The sequence below is a fragment of the Pecten maximus genome, chromosome 16 (assembly GCF_902652985.1).
Source record: "Pecten maximus chromosome 16, xPecMax1.1, whole genome shotgun sequence".
Classification (NCBI taxonomy): Eukaryota; Metazoa; Mollusca; class Bivalvia; order Pectinida; family Pectinidae; genus Pecten; species Pecten maximus.
In genome coordinates, this window is record NC_047030.1 from 16,908,053 (window position 1) to 16,929,487 (window position 21,435).

A 21,435-nucleotide genomic window follows, 5' to 3' on the forward strand; every position below is an offset into this window, starting at 1 on the left:
TTGATATTCTGTCAATGCGTACTGTAATATTCTGTCATTAAACTGTTTCCCTGAAGAACTTTCATCCGAATGCTGATGCAAGGGTGCAACTGATTGGTTAATCTGATAAAGTTTAACGCGTTAAGATTACGCGTAAAAATGATTATGAACGTGATAAAACTGTCTTTAACGTTATTCAATCCACATTATTCGATATTATCGAAATCAAATTATCGCGAACAAGTTCAGTTTTCCTGTTGTAGGGGAGATAATTCATACAAGCGAAGTTAGTTTACGTGAGTGGTGCTGTAGGGCCACCGTACAACTGTGAGTCGAAAACTCGTCACTTCCGTGTTTTGAACAAAACAACTTCGAGGTTGTTTGTGTGAATTTTGTGAAGAAAAACAACGGGATGGGTCATTTGGTGTGTAGTACAGGTACCAGGTCGATGAGCTGGTAAACTTAACGATAAAGTTAGAAGATTTCAGACGAAAATGTATGTAACGTAACCAGGTAAGATGCTCTAAAATGGACAAAATGAAAATCATTTTCTGTATCAGCTGATGTATTTAGTATTGTCAAGTGTTCTAGGAATGAAACACGTGCAGAATGGTAGGTGGATTAGATTTTAATAAGGTTGACACATGTGCTGTATTGGGTACTTACTGGCATTTTAATATTCTACCTTGCAAAAGATATGTGTTGTGAATGGAGAATTAAAAGAAAAAGAATATTCGCCATTGATTGTTGGATAGGTATATATCAGGTAAACATGGTTTTGTACACCAGACGTTCGTCATTTTGACAAACAGATGCCCGTCAACATGTCAAACGCCTGGTCTTCAGGTCAAATATTGCTTGGCTAAGCTTATGGCTCCAAGGGTTTCTGTAGAATATAAATATAACCAACTATCTGTTTTGTACAATAAACCTTAGTACGTAGTACCATCAATTTGTACCACCACAAAAATAATTCTGTGCCATCGTACTTATCCATTTTATACCATTGCATTTTTTTTTTACCATATGGAGAATAAGTGTTGGTAGAATTTTGTACCATTTAAAGATTATTAGTGTTGGCTAACGTACGTGTATGTAGTACGACTCGCTTTGACATTTTCACACAGATTCATTATATATATGAAACTTCACTTTAATTTAATGGATTTAAACCTTTCAGAATTCGGACCCATATGTTAATGCGCATCTATCAATACTAATCCCTCCTGAATTTTTAAATTTTCATGACATATTTTTTAACACACACTGGGCACAGCCTGGGTCTCGCAGTTGTACACCATTGTTACTTCGTATTACTCGTGATCTCCATCTGTGCACTGGCCTGGTCCCCAAATTGTTTTTGTCCTCCCATGTACTGTCTTGTTCAGGCACTCCGAAAAACAAAGAGTCTTTCATTGCTCGAGATTCTATATTGACTACAGTGTCCGATAAGCTACGGAAGTGTTCATTAGTGGAGTCAAGTGCTTGTTCCATCATTTCCATGTCCTTCCTCGTTCTGTCACCCCTACTGTCCTCATACTTTTTGCTTATGAACTGTTGTCTTTTTTCGACCTTTGTCACCCTATCTTTCAGATTTTTCACATCTTTTTTTAACATCACTGAGTGCTCTCTCAATAGAATCCAGTTTACTTAACTTGTCTTTTGTCGACTTTTTGAATAATGGACTTGCCTCTGGGCCCTGGCAATTAGGTGTCTAATCAGCGAGCTTTGCAGGGTTTACGTTGGGAGGTCAGGGTGGGGGGAACACCATGGTCGGGGATTAGAGATTATGATAGTTCATATTCAAATATTGAGGTGGACTAATTGCGTTGAAATATTGCTGGTGAGCACCACTACATGGGACTTATAACTCGAATGTTCGTGCATACCAACCTGGCTTGCACCTTCGTTCGGCCCATATACACCTTCGTGACTATAAATATGCACACTTGTACTAGTACTGTTCACACCTGGTATTCACACCTGGTTTTAAACAGATCCACTGTTTTGAAAAGTTCTAGATAAACCTTCCGAGTTAATTTTTAACAATTTTTATCTAATGCAACGTTAACTCATCCAGTTAAAAATAATGCTGACTATGGCAATACTTTACATATATAAATATCTCTTACAATTATCATAGCATGTTTACTTGATAAGCAGATTTTATGTTGTTTTATATTTAAATCTATTTCAGCCGACATGACGTACATTGAGTTAAACCCAGAAGTGTTCTAGAAGACGTGAACCATGCCTCCGAGTTCGGGTGAACTATGGGGTCACCACCTTATGCCCCAGCAAGTCTTGGTGGATTGTCTGCTGCCAAATGGCATCCTTGTACAGCTTTACGTGAATCGTGATGCCACACTCGAGTCTATCAAAGCCAATGTGTGGATCGAGGCTAAGAAATTTCCTCTGTATCATTTACTGTTGGATGCAGCATCCTATATTTTTGTCAGCATCACACAGGATGCAGAAAAGGAGGAATTTTATGATGAGACGCGTCGTCTCTGTGACTTAAGACTTTTTCAGCCAGTTCTCAAAGTTGTGGAACCAAAGGGCAACCGTGAGGAGAAAATGTTGAATTATGAAATTGGTATGTGTTTCCTTAACTTTCAATGTTGATGTTAACCAATTCAGTGTTATAGCTATACCTGTTTCGTTCTGAGGACATATCCCTCAGAATCTTGAAACCAAGCAAGGCTCATTTTTATAAAATCAATGCTCCCTCAACATCACATTGGCCATAGAAAAGCAGTTATATAGTAGAATTGAAGTCTGATGTTATGATGATTTGTTTGTTTTGTTTACATTTCCTATGTAAATGTAATTTCAGAAACTTCATGCCAAGTAATCTTAAGGAACCAGTTGGTAAATTGGGATGTTTTTCAAGATTGTTGAAAGACTACATTTTTAAAATGGTGAAAAATTATGAAATGGTTCCTGATTGTTGATGTAACATGGACATGTATTAAGTAATATTTAACATTTACAGGTATGACAATCGGAATACCTACGAATGACTTTAACGAGATGAAGGATCTAGAAATTGTGACATTTCGTAGAAACATATTGGATGTGTGTAAAGACAGTGTGGCCCTTCGTGAGGCGGCAGGCAAAGAGAGTCTTGCTTTGTACGCCTACCCTCCTAATGTGGAATCCACGTCAAACCTTCCCAAACATCTGGAGGACAAACTCGCTTCATATGGTAACTACATTTTGTATCTATATGAGACATGTACAATCTACAGTAACACAATATAGTAGGCCAAGGGCCACCTAAATACTCCTGGGGATGGAGAATCTGGGGGAAAATACATTCTTTAATTCTGCTAACCAGGTAGTGCTGAATTTTTTTTAAGTCTTGGCTACACAGTGGCTATTGTATATATATATGTGTAATATATGATCTGTCTATCCATTACAAATGTTTTAATTCTTAATGTATAATATACTACACCAATTTTCTGTCGAAAAGCCTGAAATCCTATGGGTTAAGTATTTTTAGCTTTCAATTTACAATAAATTTGAATGATATACATTTTGAGAGCTATTCCAGAAGGGGCCTGAATACCTGCAAATTACCTGTGAACACGTGTATTTTAGAGGATATGCTTTGTACAGTATATGGTACTAGTAAACACGTACAGTGTCAAACTATTAGACTGCATATGCCTTTAGGAACATTCTGTGCTGTATTGTGATCATAGTAATATATTGGCATATTGTGATCACGGTAAAATATTGGTGTATTGTGATAATGGTAAAATATTGTTGTATTGTGATCACGGTAATATATTGGTGTATTGTGATCACGGTAATATATTGGTGTATTGTAATATGTGATCATGGTAAAATATTGGTGTATTGTAATATGTGATCATAGTAATATATTGGTGTATTGTGATCATGGTAAAATATTGGTGTATTGTAATATGTGATCATGGTAAAATATTGGTGTATTGTAATATTTGATTATGGTAAAATATTGGTGTATTGTAATATGTGATCATGGTAAAATATTGGTGTATTGTAATATGTGATCATGATAAAATATTGGTGTATTGTAATATGTGATCATGGTAAAATATTGGTGTATTGTAATATGTGATCATGGTAATATATTGGTGTATTGTAATATGTGATCATGGTAATATATTGGTGTATTGTAATATGTGATCATGGTAATATATTGGTGTATTGTAATATGTGATCATGGTAATATATTGGTGTATTGTAATATGTGATCATAGTAATATATTGGTGTATTGTGATCATGGTAAATTATTGGTGTATTGTGATCATGGTAAATTATTGGTGTATTGTTACAGTAATATGTGATCATGGTAAAATATTGGTGTATTGTAATATGTGATCATGGTAAAATATTGGTGTATTGCCATCATGATCTTGTTTTAATCTCAGACACAATTTAACTGTGACACACCATTATTATAAACACTGTATTAATCTGATGTTGTTTTGTGACAGATAACTTTGTGGTAGTGTGTATATGGGTGGTGGCAGACGATGGAAACAGGACTAAGTTCAGTGTGAAAGTGTCTCACAAAGCCACACCTATAACAGTGATAGCAGAGACAATTCGACGTCGTAGTCGAATGATGGGAATTACAAAGGAACACGCTGAGCGGTGTATTGATGTGTACAGTACTGCGTACGCCCTCAAAGTGTGTGGATCTGATCAATTCTTACTACAGGAGTTCCCCATCAGTCAGTATAAGGTAAGGATGTACAGTACAGCGTACGCCCTCAAAGTGTGTGGATCTGATCAATTCTTACTACAGGAGTTCCCTATCAGTCAATATAAGGTAAGGATGTACAGTACAGCGTACGCCCTCAAAGTGTGTGGATCTGATCAATTCTTACTACAGGAGTTCCCCATCAGTCAGTATAAGGTAAGGATGTACAGTACAGCGTACGCCCTCAAAGTGTGTGGATCTGATCAATTCTTACTACAGGAGTTCCCCATCAGTCAGTATAAGGTAAGGATGTACAGTACAGCGTACGCCCTCAAAGTGTGTGGATCTGATCAATTCTTACTACAGGAGTTCCCCATCAGTCAATATAAGGTAAGGATGTACAGTACAGCGTACGTCCTCAAAGTGTGTGGATCTGATCAATTCTTACTACAGGAGTTCCCCATCAGTCAGTATAAGGTAAGGATGTACAGTACAGCGTATGCCCTCAAAGTGTGTGGATCTGATCAATTCAGTATAAGGTAAGGATGTACAGTACAGCGTATGCCCTCAAAGTGTGTGGATCCGATCAATTCAGTATAAGGTAAGGATGTACAGTACAGCGTATGCCCTCAAAGTGTGTGGATCTGATCAATTCAGTATAAGGTAAGGATGTACAGTACAGTGTATGCCCTTAAAGTGTGTGGATCCGATCAATTCAGTATAAGGTAAGGATGTACAGTACGGCGTACGCCCTCAAAGTGTGTGGATCTGATCAATTCTTACTAACAGTTCCCCATCAGTCAGTATAAGGTAACTGCAAACAAAAAAATTATTGACCATTTACAGGTAAGTATGTAAGACCTTGCAGTAATTGTATCATTGTTGGAGATATATGTCAAAATGAAAAAGCCCTGATCAGAAAACAGTATATATTATTTGAGACTGACAATTTTGATTCTAAAATTGATGATTTTGGTTTAAAATATGAGGGTGTATTAAGTGTTGATAGAATTCCACATTTTACTGCTTGTATTTTACAGTATGTGCGAGAGTGTGTCGGGATTGACAAGATTCCCCAGTTTATGTTGCTGACCAGAGAAGGAATATATGCATCTCTGCCTGACAATTATTTTACAATGCCTTCATATGCACAGAGGGGTGAGCTTTATCGTAATTTGACAAAATATAAAAAATCAATTTTGTGGATGAGATTTTAATAGATAGATTCTTTATCTGGTATTTATTGAAAATCTGTCAAAATATTTTGAGAATTAAGACATGTGATTTCCAAATATATCTGTTAAATTGAATTTCTTTGTTGATTTTTTATTGTATTATGTGACTTAGATATTACAATACGATATTGATACAATGTGCCATGTACAATGATGTGACCCCAGGCCTTGATATAACTTGTATACTCCCTGTTACAGGACTCCAGGCATTGCTAGACATAAACAACAAACAGACCATCAGTCTGTGGGAGATCCAGGCCAACCTCCGTATCCGGATCTTATGTGCCACTTATGTGAATGTTAAAGAATCATGCAAGGTTGATACATTCTTATTTCAACTTGAAGTTTAAACAATACATTGTTATGTAATAGTAGTTTTGACTATTGTTTGATTAGTATGTTTAAGCAATGCTGTAAAATTACCCTGTATGGTACAGAAGGTGAAAAACTATTCCACAGTGCTCATGCATAGAGCTATCATTGTAGGCAAAGAATATAACACCAGCTCTGCCATTACGATATGCATGGGAAGGGAGATAACTCTCTTACATTTATTGCATTTGGGAGTTTGTGTAAATGTTTTAGCAAGTTTTGTTAGTTACACTAGTACTGCAGAGTGTAAATCAGTAGTAGTTAACTCGTACACTGGAAAGATGAGCTCTTTTTAGTTATCTCATTGTCTGTTGTTGTCCAATTATACGTCCATGTCTTTGTCCATCCCTTTGTCCATAACGATATTTCTGGAAATTATTAGAGAATCCAGAAGTCTAATTTTGATAAAGTTACACCTGATATACTTTTGAATGTAAAAAAAATGGCTTCACAAGGTCAAGGTCATAACTTCTAAAAATAAAATGTAAATACAATTTTTAAGAGGATATGAAAAGTATTGGCATTGAATACATGCATGTCTTACTTTCTGGATTGAGAACATATAATTATTATTATCCACATATTTGTTGAACGCATATCTGACATTGACAATATACTTAGCAGTTTATCATTGGAGATTGTAATGGTTTGTGTTGATTACAGATATTTGTGCGAGCTGGTGTGTTTCATGGAACAGAGGCCTTGTGTGAACCTCAGGATACAAAGCTTGTAGAGTCCAACAATCCGCGATGGAATGAATGGCTCGAGTTTCTGTACATCCCAGATATCCCTCGTTCAGCCCGACTTTGTCTCTCCATCTGTTGTGTGTCCAAACGCAAAAATAGGAAGGTATGTTTGGATCAAAATATGTGTATAAATTATTTACTAGATATTCCTTGGTCAGGATGACTTTGTTTCTGTCTGCTGTGTTTTCTACATGTCAATTTATACAAGAAGGGCTAGATCAGAATACAGATTTTTCTATAAAACCAAGAGTTGGAAAAGTTTAGATATGATTTGACCAAGTGATTCTGTTGATAGTGATATATCGGCGATACTCCATGGCTACATTCACTTTCAGTCTCTGTACCGCTACCCTTGGTACTCCAGGGCTATGTCGCTCTCACTCTCTGTTCCACTGTCCTAAAAACTGCAGGGTTTTGTTCTGTGTACCCCTGGAATATGTCATAACAAAATTGAAGTTTCAGTCATCTCCATCTTGTGAATAAAAATGAAAGGCTAGTTTGATCTTGGTGTCACCATTCAATCAAATTGACTGGCTTTGAAATTAGCTGTCACTGTTCTGTAATCTTCAAATGAAATGTTAAGTGATTATTCTAATCAGTTTGAACTTGCTTTTGAATTAAGAGTGCAATTATACATGTATTTTATATGAACATTGCATGTTTACAGTATATTGGTAGTAACCAAGGTATTTCAGTGAATTGTTCTGATTAATCTTTTAATACTTCCTCCCATCAGGTGATCAGTTACCCCTTAGCCTGGGGTAATCTACAGATGTTTGACTTTAATGATCGCCTCCTGAACGAGAAAGTCAGTCTGAACCTGTGGGCCATGCCACAGGGGATGGATGATTCACTGAACCCCATAGGGATCCCAGGTACGTCAACACCTCCTGTCTGTCACTAGATCAAGTATCAAAGTCACATGACTCCATAGATCCCAGGTACGTCAACACCTCCAGTCTGTCACTTGATCAAGTATCAAAGTCACATGACTCAATAGATCCCAGGTACGTCAACACCTACAGTCTGTCACTTGATCAAGTTTCAAAGTCACATGACTCAATAGATCCCAGGTATGTCAACACCTACAGTCTGTCACTTGATCAAGTATCAAAGTCACATGACTCCATAGATCCCAGGTAAGTCAACACCTCCAGTCTCTCACTAGATCAAGTATCAAAGTCACATGACTCAATAGATCCCAGGTATGTCACCACCTCCAGTCTCTCACTTGATCAAGTATCAAAGTCACATGACTCAATATATATCATGTGATTTCAAACTTAGCCAGCATATGGTGTAGGATATAGACTTAAGAGGACTGCCGTGCCCACATGGTCCAGTGAGCTGTCCAGCCCTGAGAATGTATTGACTAGGACACCTGATTCACCCTCTTGTCATCTGCATGTAGCCTACAGTTACAATTATAGAAGACATTAAACATGTAAACCAACCATTCCACTCAGCCAGAGCATAATCATATAATTCAGTATATACAAATGTATTACTCACAGTGTATTGTCTTAGTGATGTGATTCAGGATATATTACTCACGGTGTATAGTCAATATCTTAGTGATGTGATTCAGGATATATTACTCACGGTGTATAGTCAATATCTTAGTGATATAACTCAGTATATATTACTCACGGTGTATAGTCAATATCTTAGTGATATAACTCAGTATATATCACTCACGGTGTATAGTCAATATCTTAGTGACATGATTCAGTATATATCACCCACGGTGTATAGTCAATATCTTAGTGATATAACTCAGTATATATCACTCACGGTGTATAGTCAATATCTTAGTGATATAAATCAGTATATATCACTCACGGTGTATAGTCAATATCTTAGTGATATAACTCAGTATATATCACTCACGGTGTATAGTCAATATCGTAGTGATATAACTCGGTATATATCACTCACGGTGTATAGTCAATATCTTAGTGATATAACTCAGTATATATCACTCACGGTGTATAGTCAATATCTTAGTGATATAACTCAGTATATATCACTCACGGTGTATAGTCAATATCTTAGTGATATAACTCAGTACATGTATATATCACTCACGGTGTATAGTCAATATCTTAGTGATGTGATTCAGGATATATTACTCATGGTGTATAGTCAATATCTTAGTGATATAACTCAGTATATATTACTCACGGTGTATAGTCAATACCTTAGTGATGTGATTCAGGATATATTACTCACGGTGTATAGTCAATATCTTAGTGATATAACTCAGTATATATCACTCACGGTGTATAGTCGATATCTTAGTGATGTGATTCAGGATATATTACTCACGGTGTATAGTCAATATCTTAGTGATGTGATTCAGGATATATTACTCATGGTGTATAGTCAATATCTTAGTGATATAACTCAGTATATATCACTCACGGTGTATAGTCAATATCTTAGTGATATAACTCAGTATATATCACTCACGGTGTATAGTCAATATCTTAGTGATGTGATTCAGGATATATTACTCATGGTGTATAGTCAATATCTTAGTGATATAACTCAGTATATATCACTCACGGTGTATAGTCAATATCTTAGTGATATAACTCAGTATATATCACTCACGGTGTATAGTCAATATCTTAGTGATATAACTCAGTATATATTACTCACGGTGTATAGTCAATATCTTAGTGATATAACTCAGTATATATCACTCACGGTGTATAGTCAATATCTTAGTGATATAACTCAGTATACATCACTCATGGTGTAATAGTCAATATCTTAGTGATATAACTCAGTATATATCACTCACGGTGTATAGTCAATATCTTAGTGATGTGATTCAGGATATATCACTCACGGTGTATAGTCAATATCTTAGTGATATAACTCAGTATATATCACTCATGGTGTATAGTCAATATCTTAGTGATATAACTCAGTATATATCACTCACGGTGTATAGTCAATATCTTAGTGATATGATTCAGGATATATTACTCACGGTGTATAGTCAATATCTTAGTGATATAACTCAGTATATACCACTCACGGTGTATAGTCAATATCTTAGTGATATGATTCAGGATATATTACTCACGGTGTATAGTCAATATCTTAGTGATATGATTCAATATCTTAGTGATATAACTCAGTATATATTACTCACGGTGTATAGTCAATATCTTAGTGATATAACTCAGTATATATCACTCACGGTGTATAGTCAATATCTTAGTGACATGATTCAGTATATATCACCCACGGTGTATAGTCAATATCTTAGTGATATAACTCAGTATATACCACTCACGGTGTATAGTCAATATCTTAGTGATATGATTCAGGATATATTACTCACGGTGTATAGTCAATATCTTAGTGATATGATTCAATATCTTAGTGATATAACTCAGTATATATAACTCACGGTGTATAGTCAATATCTTAGTGATATAACTCAGTATATATCACTCACAGTGTATAGTCAATATCTTAGTGATATAACTCAGTATATATAACTCACGGTGTATAGTCAATATCTTAGTGATATAACTCAGTATATATCACTCACGGTGTATCGTCAATATCTTAGTGATGTGATTCAGGATATATTACTCACGGTGTATAGTCAATATCTTAGTGATATAACTCAGTATATATCACTCACGGTGTATAGTCAATATCTTAGTGATATAACTCAGTATATATCACTCACGGTGTATCGTCAATATCTTAGTGATATAACTCAGTATATATTACTCACGGTGTATCGTCAATATCTTAGTGATATAACTCAGTATATATCACTCACAGTGTATAGTCAATATCTTAGTGATATAACTCAGTATATATCACTCACGGTGTATAGTCAATATCTTAGTGATGTGATTCAGGATATATTACTCACGGTGTATAGTCAATATCTTAGTGATGTGATTCAGGATATATTACTCACGGTGTATAGTCAATATCTTAGTGATATAACTCAGTATATATCACTCACGGTGTATAGTCAATATATTAGTGATGTGATTCAGGATATATTACTCACGGTGTATAGTCAATATCTTAGTGATGTGATTCAGGATATATTACTCACGGTGTATAGTCAATATCTTAGTGATATAACTCAGTATATATCACTCATGGTGTATAGTCAATATCTTAGTGATATAACTCAGTATATATCACTCACAATGTATCGTCAATATCTTAGTGATATAACTCAGTATATATCACTCACGGTGTATAGTCAATATCTTAGTGATATAACTCAGTATATATCACTCACGGTGTATAGTCAATATCTTAGTGACATGATTCAGTATATATCACTCACGGTGTATAGTCAATATCTTAGTGATATAACTCAGTATATATCACTCACGGTGTATAGTCAATACCTTAGTTTTAAGATTCAGTATCTAATAAGTTACTGTATAGAGGTCGAGTTTGACAAGTTCAGATATATGTCTATAGTTCCCCTGTACTCTGTATGTTCCAGGCTCCAACCCTGACAATAAAATCCCCTGTATAGAGGTCAAGTTTGACAGTTCAGATATATGTCTATAGTTCCCCTGTACTCTGTATGTTTTAGGCTCCATCCCTGACAAGGAAACTCCCTGTATAGAGGTCGAGTTTGACAGTTCAGATATATGTATATAGTTCCCCTGTACTCTGTATGTTTTAGGCTCCATCCCTGACAAGGAAACTCCCTGTATAGAGGTCAAGTTTGACAAGTTCAGATATATGTATATAGTTCCCCTGTACTCTGTATGTTCCAGGCTCCAACCCTGACAATAAAATCCCCTGTATAGAGGTCGAGTTTGACAGTTCAGATATATGTCTATAGTTCCCCTGTACTCTGTATGTTTTAGGCTCCATCCCTGACAAGGAAACTCCCTGTATAGAGGTCGAGTTTGACAGTTCAGATATATGTCTATAGTTCCCCTGTACTCTGTATGTTTTAGGCTCCAACCCTGACAAGGAAACTCCCTGTATAGAGGTCGAGTTTGACAAGTTCAGCTATCCGGTGTCCTATCCACATGAGTCTCACTTTGAGGAGCTAGCACACATGGCGTTGTCACGGGAGAGGAGATCACAATATCTAGTAATATCTGAATCTTTGTGTCAAAATCGGCAGGATGTATAGGACACTGTTAATTAATTTAAAATCAATTTAATGTTAAGATATATTTAAAATATATCTATATTGAAACTCAAAGAGAAATGTTTACAAATATTAACAGATCTTACTTGATTCATCTAGTATGTAGATTTTAATTTCAATTTCAAATTACAGAGAATCAAGGTATTTGAAGAAAGATAAACTGTATTAATTGTTCACAAATTTCAGAAAATATTTTGTCTTTCACGAAAATCATAAATATTCATTCAAAAATAAAATACAGTGTGTGAAGTCATTCACAGAAATAAGTATTTACTACAAATTATGTATTTGAAAATCTGTACACTGAGAGTAAATATTGAAAATTTCACAAACTAGACATAAAATGTGAATTACTAGTCCCATATATAGGGGTATTGTACACCTCTGATTAAGATAGGTATTCACAAAAATGAATACTTCCAGTGGTACTGCCCACATTATTTTACAGTTAACAATTCGTGACATGTACCGTGTGGAAGGTGTCTAAGATTCTTTTATTGATCTCGTCGTACAGGAAACTACACAGAGCAGAAAGAAGGAAGAAGAACTTGTTAATGACATCATCAAACGTGATCCTCTATCAGAAATATACGACCAGGAGAAAGAAATCTTGTGGAAAAGGAGGTAAAAATAAGATCATTACACCATTGTAAAATAAGGCATGGTGTAAATATATATTGTAACCAAGGTAAAGATTGTTTACAACATTTGATGGTTTAAATTGTTTTAGTATCAAAAGTTTGAAGCAAAATGAATGCAACTTATCAATGATTGTTATGAAATAGACAAACAATTGAATTGGTAATTAGATTTTCAGAGTTTGTCTTTGCAAGTACTAGTATCCTCAGTAAATTGAACACCTTGAAAATTTAAATTTTTACATCAGGATGTAAATGGAAGTGCAAAAGTAGTAAATTAATTATTTCTATTCTGGATTTGTATCCTTCAATAAGTTTTGTTCATCTACCAATTAATTTGAATATACTTGTGTATAGGGTGTCTAGCTGGCTTTACAGTCATGGTATACATACCTGGGTAATGTTACGTGATCAGCATGTGTTAGAATTGCAGATTCACCTTACTTTGATATTGTACTGCTATGACTATTTCTTGGTAAAATTAGGATATGTGTAAACAGATAGAGGAGTGATAGAGAGAAACAAGTTTCTTAGGCAGCAGGATCTAGTTTTTGTTTGTTACACGTTGACTGTCCACCATTATCAGCAGGATCTAGTTTTTGTTTGTTACACGTTGGCTGTCCACCATTATCAACAGGATCTAGTTTTTGTTTGTTACACGTTGACTGTCCACCATTATAAATGTTATGTTACCTTGTAGGGAGTACTGCCTACAACACCCACACTCTCTCGCCAAACTCGTGTCTGCTACCAAGTGGAACGACCGGGAACAAGTCGCTCAGGTAATGTACAATCACAAGGGAAAATATTGTTATTGATGTCAGTGGAACTATGTTGTTAGCATAATACTGTCCTAGTACTGTCAAACTGTTATACAGATAGAACTGTCAAACCGTTATACAGATAGAACTGTCAAACCGTTATACAGATAGAACTGTCAAACCGTTATACAGATAGAACTGTCAAACCGTTATACAGATAGAACTGTCGAACCGTAATACTGATAGAACTGTCAAACCGTTATACAGATAGAACTGTCGAACCGTAATACTGATAGAACTGTTGAACCGTAATACTGATAGAACTGTCGAACCGTTATACAGATAGAACTGTCAAACCGTAATACTGATAGAACTGTCAAACCGTAATACTGATAGAACTGTTGAACAATTATTTGATAATTATCAACAGATTAAAAATACCACATTACACCAAGTTTTATTCATTCTTCTGTTACTATTTGTTTCGAGTTACGCTTAATATTAACTTTTAATATTTATTTTAGAACAATTGTGAAACAAGTTCTATCAACTAATATTAATCACTTTTGTTGGCCTGGAGGAAATCGTGCATAAGGTGTCTTATTGTAGGGAGAAACCAATCTACCCATAGAAAACCTATGTAGAGCTATATATGGTATTTAGCTTTTAAACTACCTCAAATTTCCCCAGCTGTTGATAATTCTCTTTGGCTTTATAGTTATACATGCTACTGCGGAAATGGCCCCAGTTAAAACCAGAGGTAGCCCTGGAGCTTCTCGACTGTTCCTTCCCGGACCAACAGCTACGGAGATTCGCCGTCACTTGTTTTGAAATGGGACTCACAGATGACAAACTACAGCAGTTCCTTCTACAACTTGTACAGGTAAAGCTACAACAATAGCAACATAGGTAAAGCTAAAACTAGACAATAGCCACACAGGTAAAACTACAACAATAGTCACACAGGTAAAGCTAAAACTAGACAATAGCCACACAGGTAAAGGTACAACTAGACAATAGCCACCCAGGTAAAGTTACAACTAGACAATAGCAACATAGGTAAAACTAAAACTAGATAATAGCCACACAGGTAAAACTACAACAATAGTCACACAGGTAAAGCTAAAACTAGACAATAGCCACACAGGTAAAGGTACAACTAGACAATAGCCACCCAGGTAAAGTTACAACTAGACAATAGCCACACAGGTAAAGGTACAACTAGACAATAGCCACACAGGTAAAGATACAACTAGACAATAGCCACACAGGTAAATGTACAACTAGACAATAGCCACACAGGTAAAGGTACAACTAGACAATAGCCACCCAGGTAAAGGTACAATTAGACAATAGCCACACAATAAATATATAAAAGACAATAAAAGCATTTACACAATTTTATATATTAAAAAGAAATGCTCAGATGGAGTGATGATTATGGTGAGACTCAAATAACTAAAATAAATACTAATTCACAGAGATTAACATTGTACCTATATAAATCAATCTGTCTTTGACAACAGGCATTGAAGTTTGAGCCCTACCTGGACAGCCCTATAGCCAGGTTCCTGTTGAAGAAATCCCTTCTGAACCAGCGCATAGGCCAATACTTCTTCTGGCTACTCAAGTAAGTTATTCTGTAGCAGTAACAACTCTGGGATGATCATGTAAAAAAGTTAAAATATTTGATGTTTCAGTGCCATTTTACATTTGCCTATCTGTACACACTGTAAATGGTTTCCATGAGCAGTATTTTAGTGCTAGTCAATATGACGTGTATGTATCAAGATGATATTAAAGTTTTCCTGGTATTAACCATTCTTCTGTATTCATCTTACTGATTATTGGGTACACTAGTAATGTGGAAAACATTGTTATACCCCCGCAACGAAGTTAGGGGGGGTATACTGAAATCAGGTTGTCCGTCCGTCCGTCCGTCCGTCTGTCGCATTTTGTCCGGACAACTCCTCCTAAACCGATGGGCCAATTCCAATGAAACTTCACACAAATATTAATGATCATGTGTAGATGTGCATGCCACTTTATTTTTCTCAAAATTATGGTTGCTATGGCAACTGGTCACTATAAACAGGTTTTCCGATAAGAACCATAAGTTTAAGTTTGTCCGGACAACTCCTCCTTAACTAAATGGCCAATTTCAATGAAACTTCACACAAATATAGAGGACCATGTGTAGATGTGCATGCCACTTTCTTTTCTTTCAAAATTATGGTTGCTATGGCAACTGGTCACTATAAACAGGTTTTCTGATAAGAACCATAACTTTAAGTTTGTCCGGACAACTCCTCCTAAACCGAAGGGCCGATTTCAATGAAACTTCACACAAATATAGAGGACTATGAATAGATGTGCATGCCTCTTTCTTTTTTTTCAAAATTATGGTTGCTATGGCAACTGGTCACTATAAACAGGTTTTCTGATAAGAACCATAACTTTAAGTTTGTCCGGACAACTCCTCCCAAACCGAATGGCCGATTTCAATGAAACTTCACACAAATATAGAGGACCCTGTGTAGATGTGCATGCCACTTTCTTTTTTTTTCAAAATTATGGTTGCTATGGCAACTGGTCACTATAAACAGGTTTTCTGATAAGAACCATAACTTGAAGTTTGTCCGGACAACTCCTCCTAAACCGAAGGGCCGATTTCAATGAAACTTCACACAAATATAGAGGACCATGTTTAGATGTGCATGCCACTTTATTTTTCACAAAATTATGGTTGCTGTGGCAACTGGTCACTATAAACAGGTTTTCCGATAAGAACCATAACTTTAAGTTTGTCCGGACAACTCCTCCTAAACTAAATGGCCAATATCAATGAAACTTCACACAAATATAGAGGACCATGTGTAGATGTGCATGCCTGTTTCTTTTTTTTCAAAATTATGGTTGCTATGGCTACTGGTCACTATAAACAGGTTTTCTGATAAGAACCATAACTTTAAGTTTGTCCGGACAACTCCTCCTTAACCGAAGGGCCAATTTCAATGAAACTTCACACAAATATAGAGGACCATGTGTAGATGTGCATGCCACTTTCTTTTCTTTCAAAATTATGGTTGCTATGGCAACTGGTCACTATAAACAGGTTTTCTGATAAGAACCATAACTTTAAGTTTGTCCGGACAACTCCTCCTAAACTAAATGGCCAATTTCAATGAAATTTCACACAAATATAGAGGACCATGTGTAGATGTGCATGCCACTTTCTTTTCTTTCAAAATTATGGTTGCTATGTCAACTGGTCACTATAAACAGGTTTTCTGATAAGAACCATAACTTTAAGTTTGTCCGGACAACTCCTCCTAAACCGAATGGCCGATTTCATTGAAACGTTCCAATTCACCATTGACTCGTGCAGATTGCGGGGGTATTAGTCAGCCATCCATCATACATTTGTTTGTCCTTCTATGACTCGTCAGTGATGCCAGGAACATCAAACATCTATTTTGGCCATCTAAGACTTGTCAGTGATGCTATGCTGTCATAATTCTGATCTATACAATTTTCTACCTACAGGTCAGAGATGCATCAGAGCAACATCAGACTCCGGTTTGGTTTAATATTGGAGGCGTTCTGTCGCGGCTGTGGTCCCTATCTCCGTATGCTATCACGCCAGGTTGAAGCTCTGGACAAACTCACAAAACTCACCGACATGTTGAAGAGTGATGTGCGCGAGGTGAGATGAGTTTTCTATAAATATCTCAGATGTTAGAAATTAACTGTGGATTCTACTGAAGAATCAGAAAATAACATTGTTAGAGTTGTAACGCTGAAAGAGCTGCTTTTTCTAAAGATTCTTCAAATAAATAATGCTTGAGGTTATAATGCGATTCCTGAGGCCAGACAAATAAAAGAAATGTTTGCAGCATCGTGTTGGCAGGTAACATTTAAAAAACTTCCATTGCTTATGTTTTCCCTTAATTTCATTAATGTATAATTTACATTAATTAATTTGATATTTAAATCAATATCTTAAATTTGTGTCAATTTCTAACTCGCCACAGTTCTGCAAGTGCCTACAGTAATGTCCACTTGTTGTTCATGTGGCCAGCAAGCTCTGAAGTTATTCACAAGAGTTCTGGGAAGACTTGTCCACATAACTCTGGTGTGACTTGTCCACTGCACACCAGTTCTCTGTTGAATTGTCCACATGAGTTCAGGGATGACTTGTTGTCCACAGTTCTGGGGTGACTTGTCCACTGAGTTCTAAGGTGATATGTCCAGGCTTGTGCAGGGGTGATATGTCCACATATGTTCTTGGGTGATATGTCCACGTATGTTCTGGGGTGATATGTCCACGTATATTCTGGGGTGATATGTCCACGTATGTTCTGGGGTGATATGTCCACGTATGTTCTGGTGTGATATGTCCACGTATGTTCTGGGGTGATATGTCCACGTATGTTCTGGGGTGATATGTCCAAGCGTGTTCTGGGGTGACATGTCCACGTATGTTCTGGGGTGATATGTCCAAGCGTGTTCTGGGGTGACATGTCCACGTATGTTCTGGGGTGATATGTTCAAGCGTGTTCTGGGGTGATATGTCCACGTATGTTCTGGGGTGATATGTCCACGTATATTCTGAGGTGATATGTCCACGTATGTTCTGCGGTGATATGTCCACGTATGTTCTGGGGTGATATGTCTACGTATGTTCTGGGGTGATATGTCCAGGCGTGGTCTGGGGTGATATGTCAACGTATATTCTGGGGTGATATGTCCAAGCATGTTCTGGGGTGATATGTCCAGGCATGGTCTGGGGTGATATGTCTAAGCGTGTTCTGGGGTGATATGTCCACGTATGTTCTGGGGTGATATGTCCAGGCATGGTCTGGGGTGATATGTCTAAGCGTGTTCTGCGGTGATATGTCCACGTATTTTCTGGGGTGATATGTCCACGTATTTTCTGGGGTGATATGTCCACGTATGTTCTGGGGTGATATGTCCACGTATGTTCTGGGGTGATATGTCCACATATGTTCTGGGGTGATATGTCCACGTATGTTCTGGGGTGATATGTCCACGTATGTTCTGGGGTGATATGTCCACGTATTTTCAGGGGTGATATGTCCAGGCGTGGTCTGGGGTGATATGTCCACGTATGTTCTGGGGTGATATGTCCACGTATGTTCTGGGGTGATATGTCCACGTATATTCTGGGGTGATATGTCCACGTATGTTCTGGGGTGATATGTCCAGGCATGGTCTGGGGTGATATGTCCAAGCGTGTTCTGGGGTGATATGTCCACGTATTTTCTGGGGTGATATGTCCACGTATGTTCTGGGGTGATATGTCCACGTATGTTCTGGGGTGATATGTCCACGTATATTCTGGTGTGATATGTCCAAGCGTGTTCTGGGGTGATATGTCCACGTATGTTCTGGGGTGATATGTCCACGTATGTTCTGGGGTGATATGTCCACGTATGTTCTGGGGTGATATGTCCACGTATATTCTGGTGTGATATGTCCAAGCGTGTTCTGGGGTGATATGTCCACGTATGTTCTGGGGTGATATGTCCACGTATATTCTGGGGTGATATGTCCACGTATGTTCTGGGGTGATATGTCCAAGCGTGTTCTGGGGTGACATGTCCACGTATATTCTGGTGTGATATGTCCATGCGTGTTCTGGGGTGATATGTCCACGTATATTCTGGTGTGATATGTCCATGCGTGTTCTGGGGTGATATGTCCACGTATGTTCTGGGGTGATATGTCCACGTATGTTCTGGGGTGACTGCTTTGTCTACAAACTTTGTCATCAAACTGTCAACCACATCACTGCACAGCAAAGGTAAGTTATATTTATATACCTGACATCTGGATTCCAATCAGCCATGTTTATCCTCCCTTTGTTTTTGTCCAGGATGATCATCTCCGCGTCCTCCAGGAACATCTTCGACAGCCGGATTACCAGGAGGCTCTCACTAGCTTCATGTCTCCACTGAACAACAGTCATCGCCTTGGAGATATCAAGTAAGTCCTCAGTAGTGATTTATTTATCATAATCAAATTGGGTATAAACAGGATTCATAACTAAAATACTCACTGTCACATCTTCTGTACAAGCTTAATGTCAAACTTTTCAGAACTTTTTTATTAGAAACTGTTTTATCAGTCTACTATTTTTCTGTTTGTTGGTTTATTTTCCCGAATTTGAGATGTTTCAGTTGAAGTGGGAGGAGGGGGGCATAAAACCAGCAGACTTTGGGGTTTTAAGCATGTTGTATTATTTACCACAAAGCTGGAAGTACTTCTTACAACATACACTGTTTTACTAACCAATGTCCTGACTTCAGCTTGGATGACTGTCGTGTGATGAAATCTAAAAAGCGACCTCTGTGGATTGTATGGACCAACCCTGACTCACTGGCTGACGTCTGGTTCCCAAATTACAAAATTATTTTTAAACACGGAGACGGTAAGGAGATGATTTACCAGTCTGGATTCAATTTTAACTGATTTCATTTTCATGAAAAGCCTGGATAAAAGTATATACTTCTGTTGAAATGTGTAAGTTGCTGAAATGTGTAGAATATTTAGGTGTCTAGAGATACATTCTGTAGTCAGTATGTCCGTCTAAGTGTGTATAATAGTATTATTGTCCCGTCTAAGTGTGTATAATAGTATTACTGTCCATCTAAGTGTGTATAATAGTATTACTGTCTGTCTAAGTGTGTATAATAGTATTACTGTCTGTCTAAGTGTGTATAATAGTATTACTGTCTAAGTGTGTATAATAGTATTACTGTCTAAGTGTGTATAATAGTATTACTGTCCGTCTAAGTGTGTATAATAGTATTACTGTCCGTCTAAGTGTGTATAATAGTATCACTGTCCGTCTAAGTGTGTATAATAGTATCACTGTCCGTCTAAGTGTGTATAATAGTATGACTGTCCGTCTAAGTGTGTATAATAGTATTACTGTCCGTCTAAGTGTGTATAATATTATCACTGTCCGTCTAAGTGTGTATAATAGTATTACTGTCCGTCTAAGTGTGTATAATAGTATTACTGTCCGTCTAAGTGTGTATAATAGTATTACTGTCCGTCTAAGTGTGTATAATAGTATTACTGTCCGTCTAAGTGTGTATAATAGTATTACTGTCCGTCTAAGTGTGTATAATAGTATTACTGTCTGTCTAAGTGTGTATAATAGTATTACTGTCGGTCTAAGTGTGTATAATAGTATTACTGTCTGTCTAAGTGTGTATAATAGTTTTCTGTCCATCTAATTGTGTATAATAGTATTACTGTCATGTTCTGTGTTGTGATCCTACCTGTGATCAGTGTTACATTTATATATCAAACTGATCCATCCTTACTATTGTTATCAAACAGGATTTGTTGGTTAATCATTGAGAATTACATTGTATGATAAAATGTTTTATAAATCAGCTGCTGATCAAAGTTTGATAAAATGTTAACAGGTGATCAAATCTCTGTAGAGATTATCTTTGTCATCTTCTGTTCTGTGTATTTCAGGATCAAATCTCTGTAGAGATTATCTTTGTCATCTTCTGTTCTGTGTATTTCAGGATCAAATCTCTGTAGAGATTGTCTTTGTCATCTTCTGTTCTGTGTATTTCAGGATCAAATCTCTGTAGAGATTATCTTTGTCATCTTCTGTTCTGTGTATTTCAGGATCAAATCTCTGTAGAGATTATTTTTGTCATCTTCTGTTCTGTGTATTTCAGACCTACGACAAGATATGCTGACCCTACAGTTGTTGGGGGTGATGGATGTACTGTGGAAGGATGCAGGCCTAGATCTTCGGTAAACATATTAAAAAAATCAGACT

At 36.8% G+C, this 21,435-nt stretch overlaps 1 protein-coding gene across 6 annotated transcripts in view; it reads left to right on the top strand.

The window, feature by feature from the left end:
- The first annotated feature begins 324 nt into the window (after window positions 1-324).
- The window catches only part of LOC117344861 (phosphatidylinositol 4,5-bisphosphate 3-kinase catalytic subunit alpha isoform-like), a 31,304-nt gene continuing 10,193 nt past the window's right edge, over window positions 325-21,435 (top strand). For 4 of the 6 annotated variants that reach the window (XM_033907712.1, XM_033907709.1, XM_033907710.1 and 1 more), the window contains exons 1-17: window positions 325-492; window positions 2,177-2,575; window positions 2,975-3,187; window positions 4,471-4,721; window positions 5,720-5,837; window positions 6,113-6,231; window positions 6,950-7,135; window positions 7,769-7,907; window positions 12,003-12,142; window positions 12,717-12,826; window positions 13,541-13,622; window positions 14,320-14,484; window positions 15,128-15,231; window positions 17,148-17,307; window positions 19,501-19,610; window positions 19,934-20,055; window positions 21,332-21,410. In XM_033907712.1, the coding sequence (XP_033763603.1) occupies window positions 2,230-2,575; window positions 2,975-3,187; window positions 4,471-4,721; window positions 5,720-5,837; window positions 6,113-6,231; window positions 6,950-7,135; window positions 7,769-7,907; window positions 12,003-12,142; window positions 12,717-12,826; window positions 13,541-13,622; window positions 14,320-14,484; window positions 15,128-15,231; window positions 17,148-17,307; window positions 19,501-19,610; window positions 19,934-20,055; window positions 21,332-21,410 (2,444 nt within the window). In that variant the 5' untranslated portion in view covers window positions 325-492; window positions 2,177-2,229. The other 2 variants (XM_033907713.1, XM_033907714.1) reach the window with 2 other exon arrangements.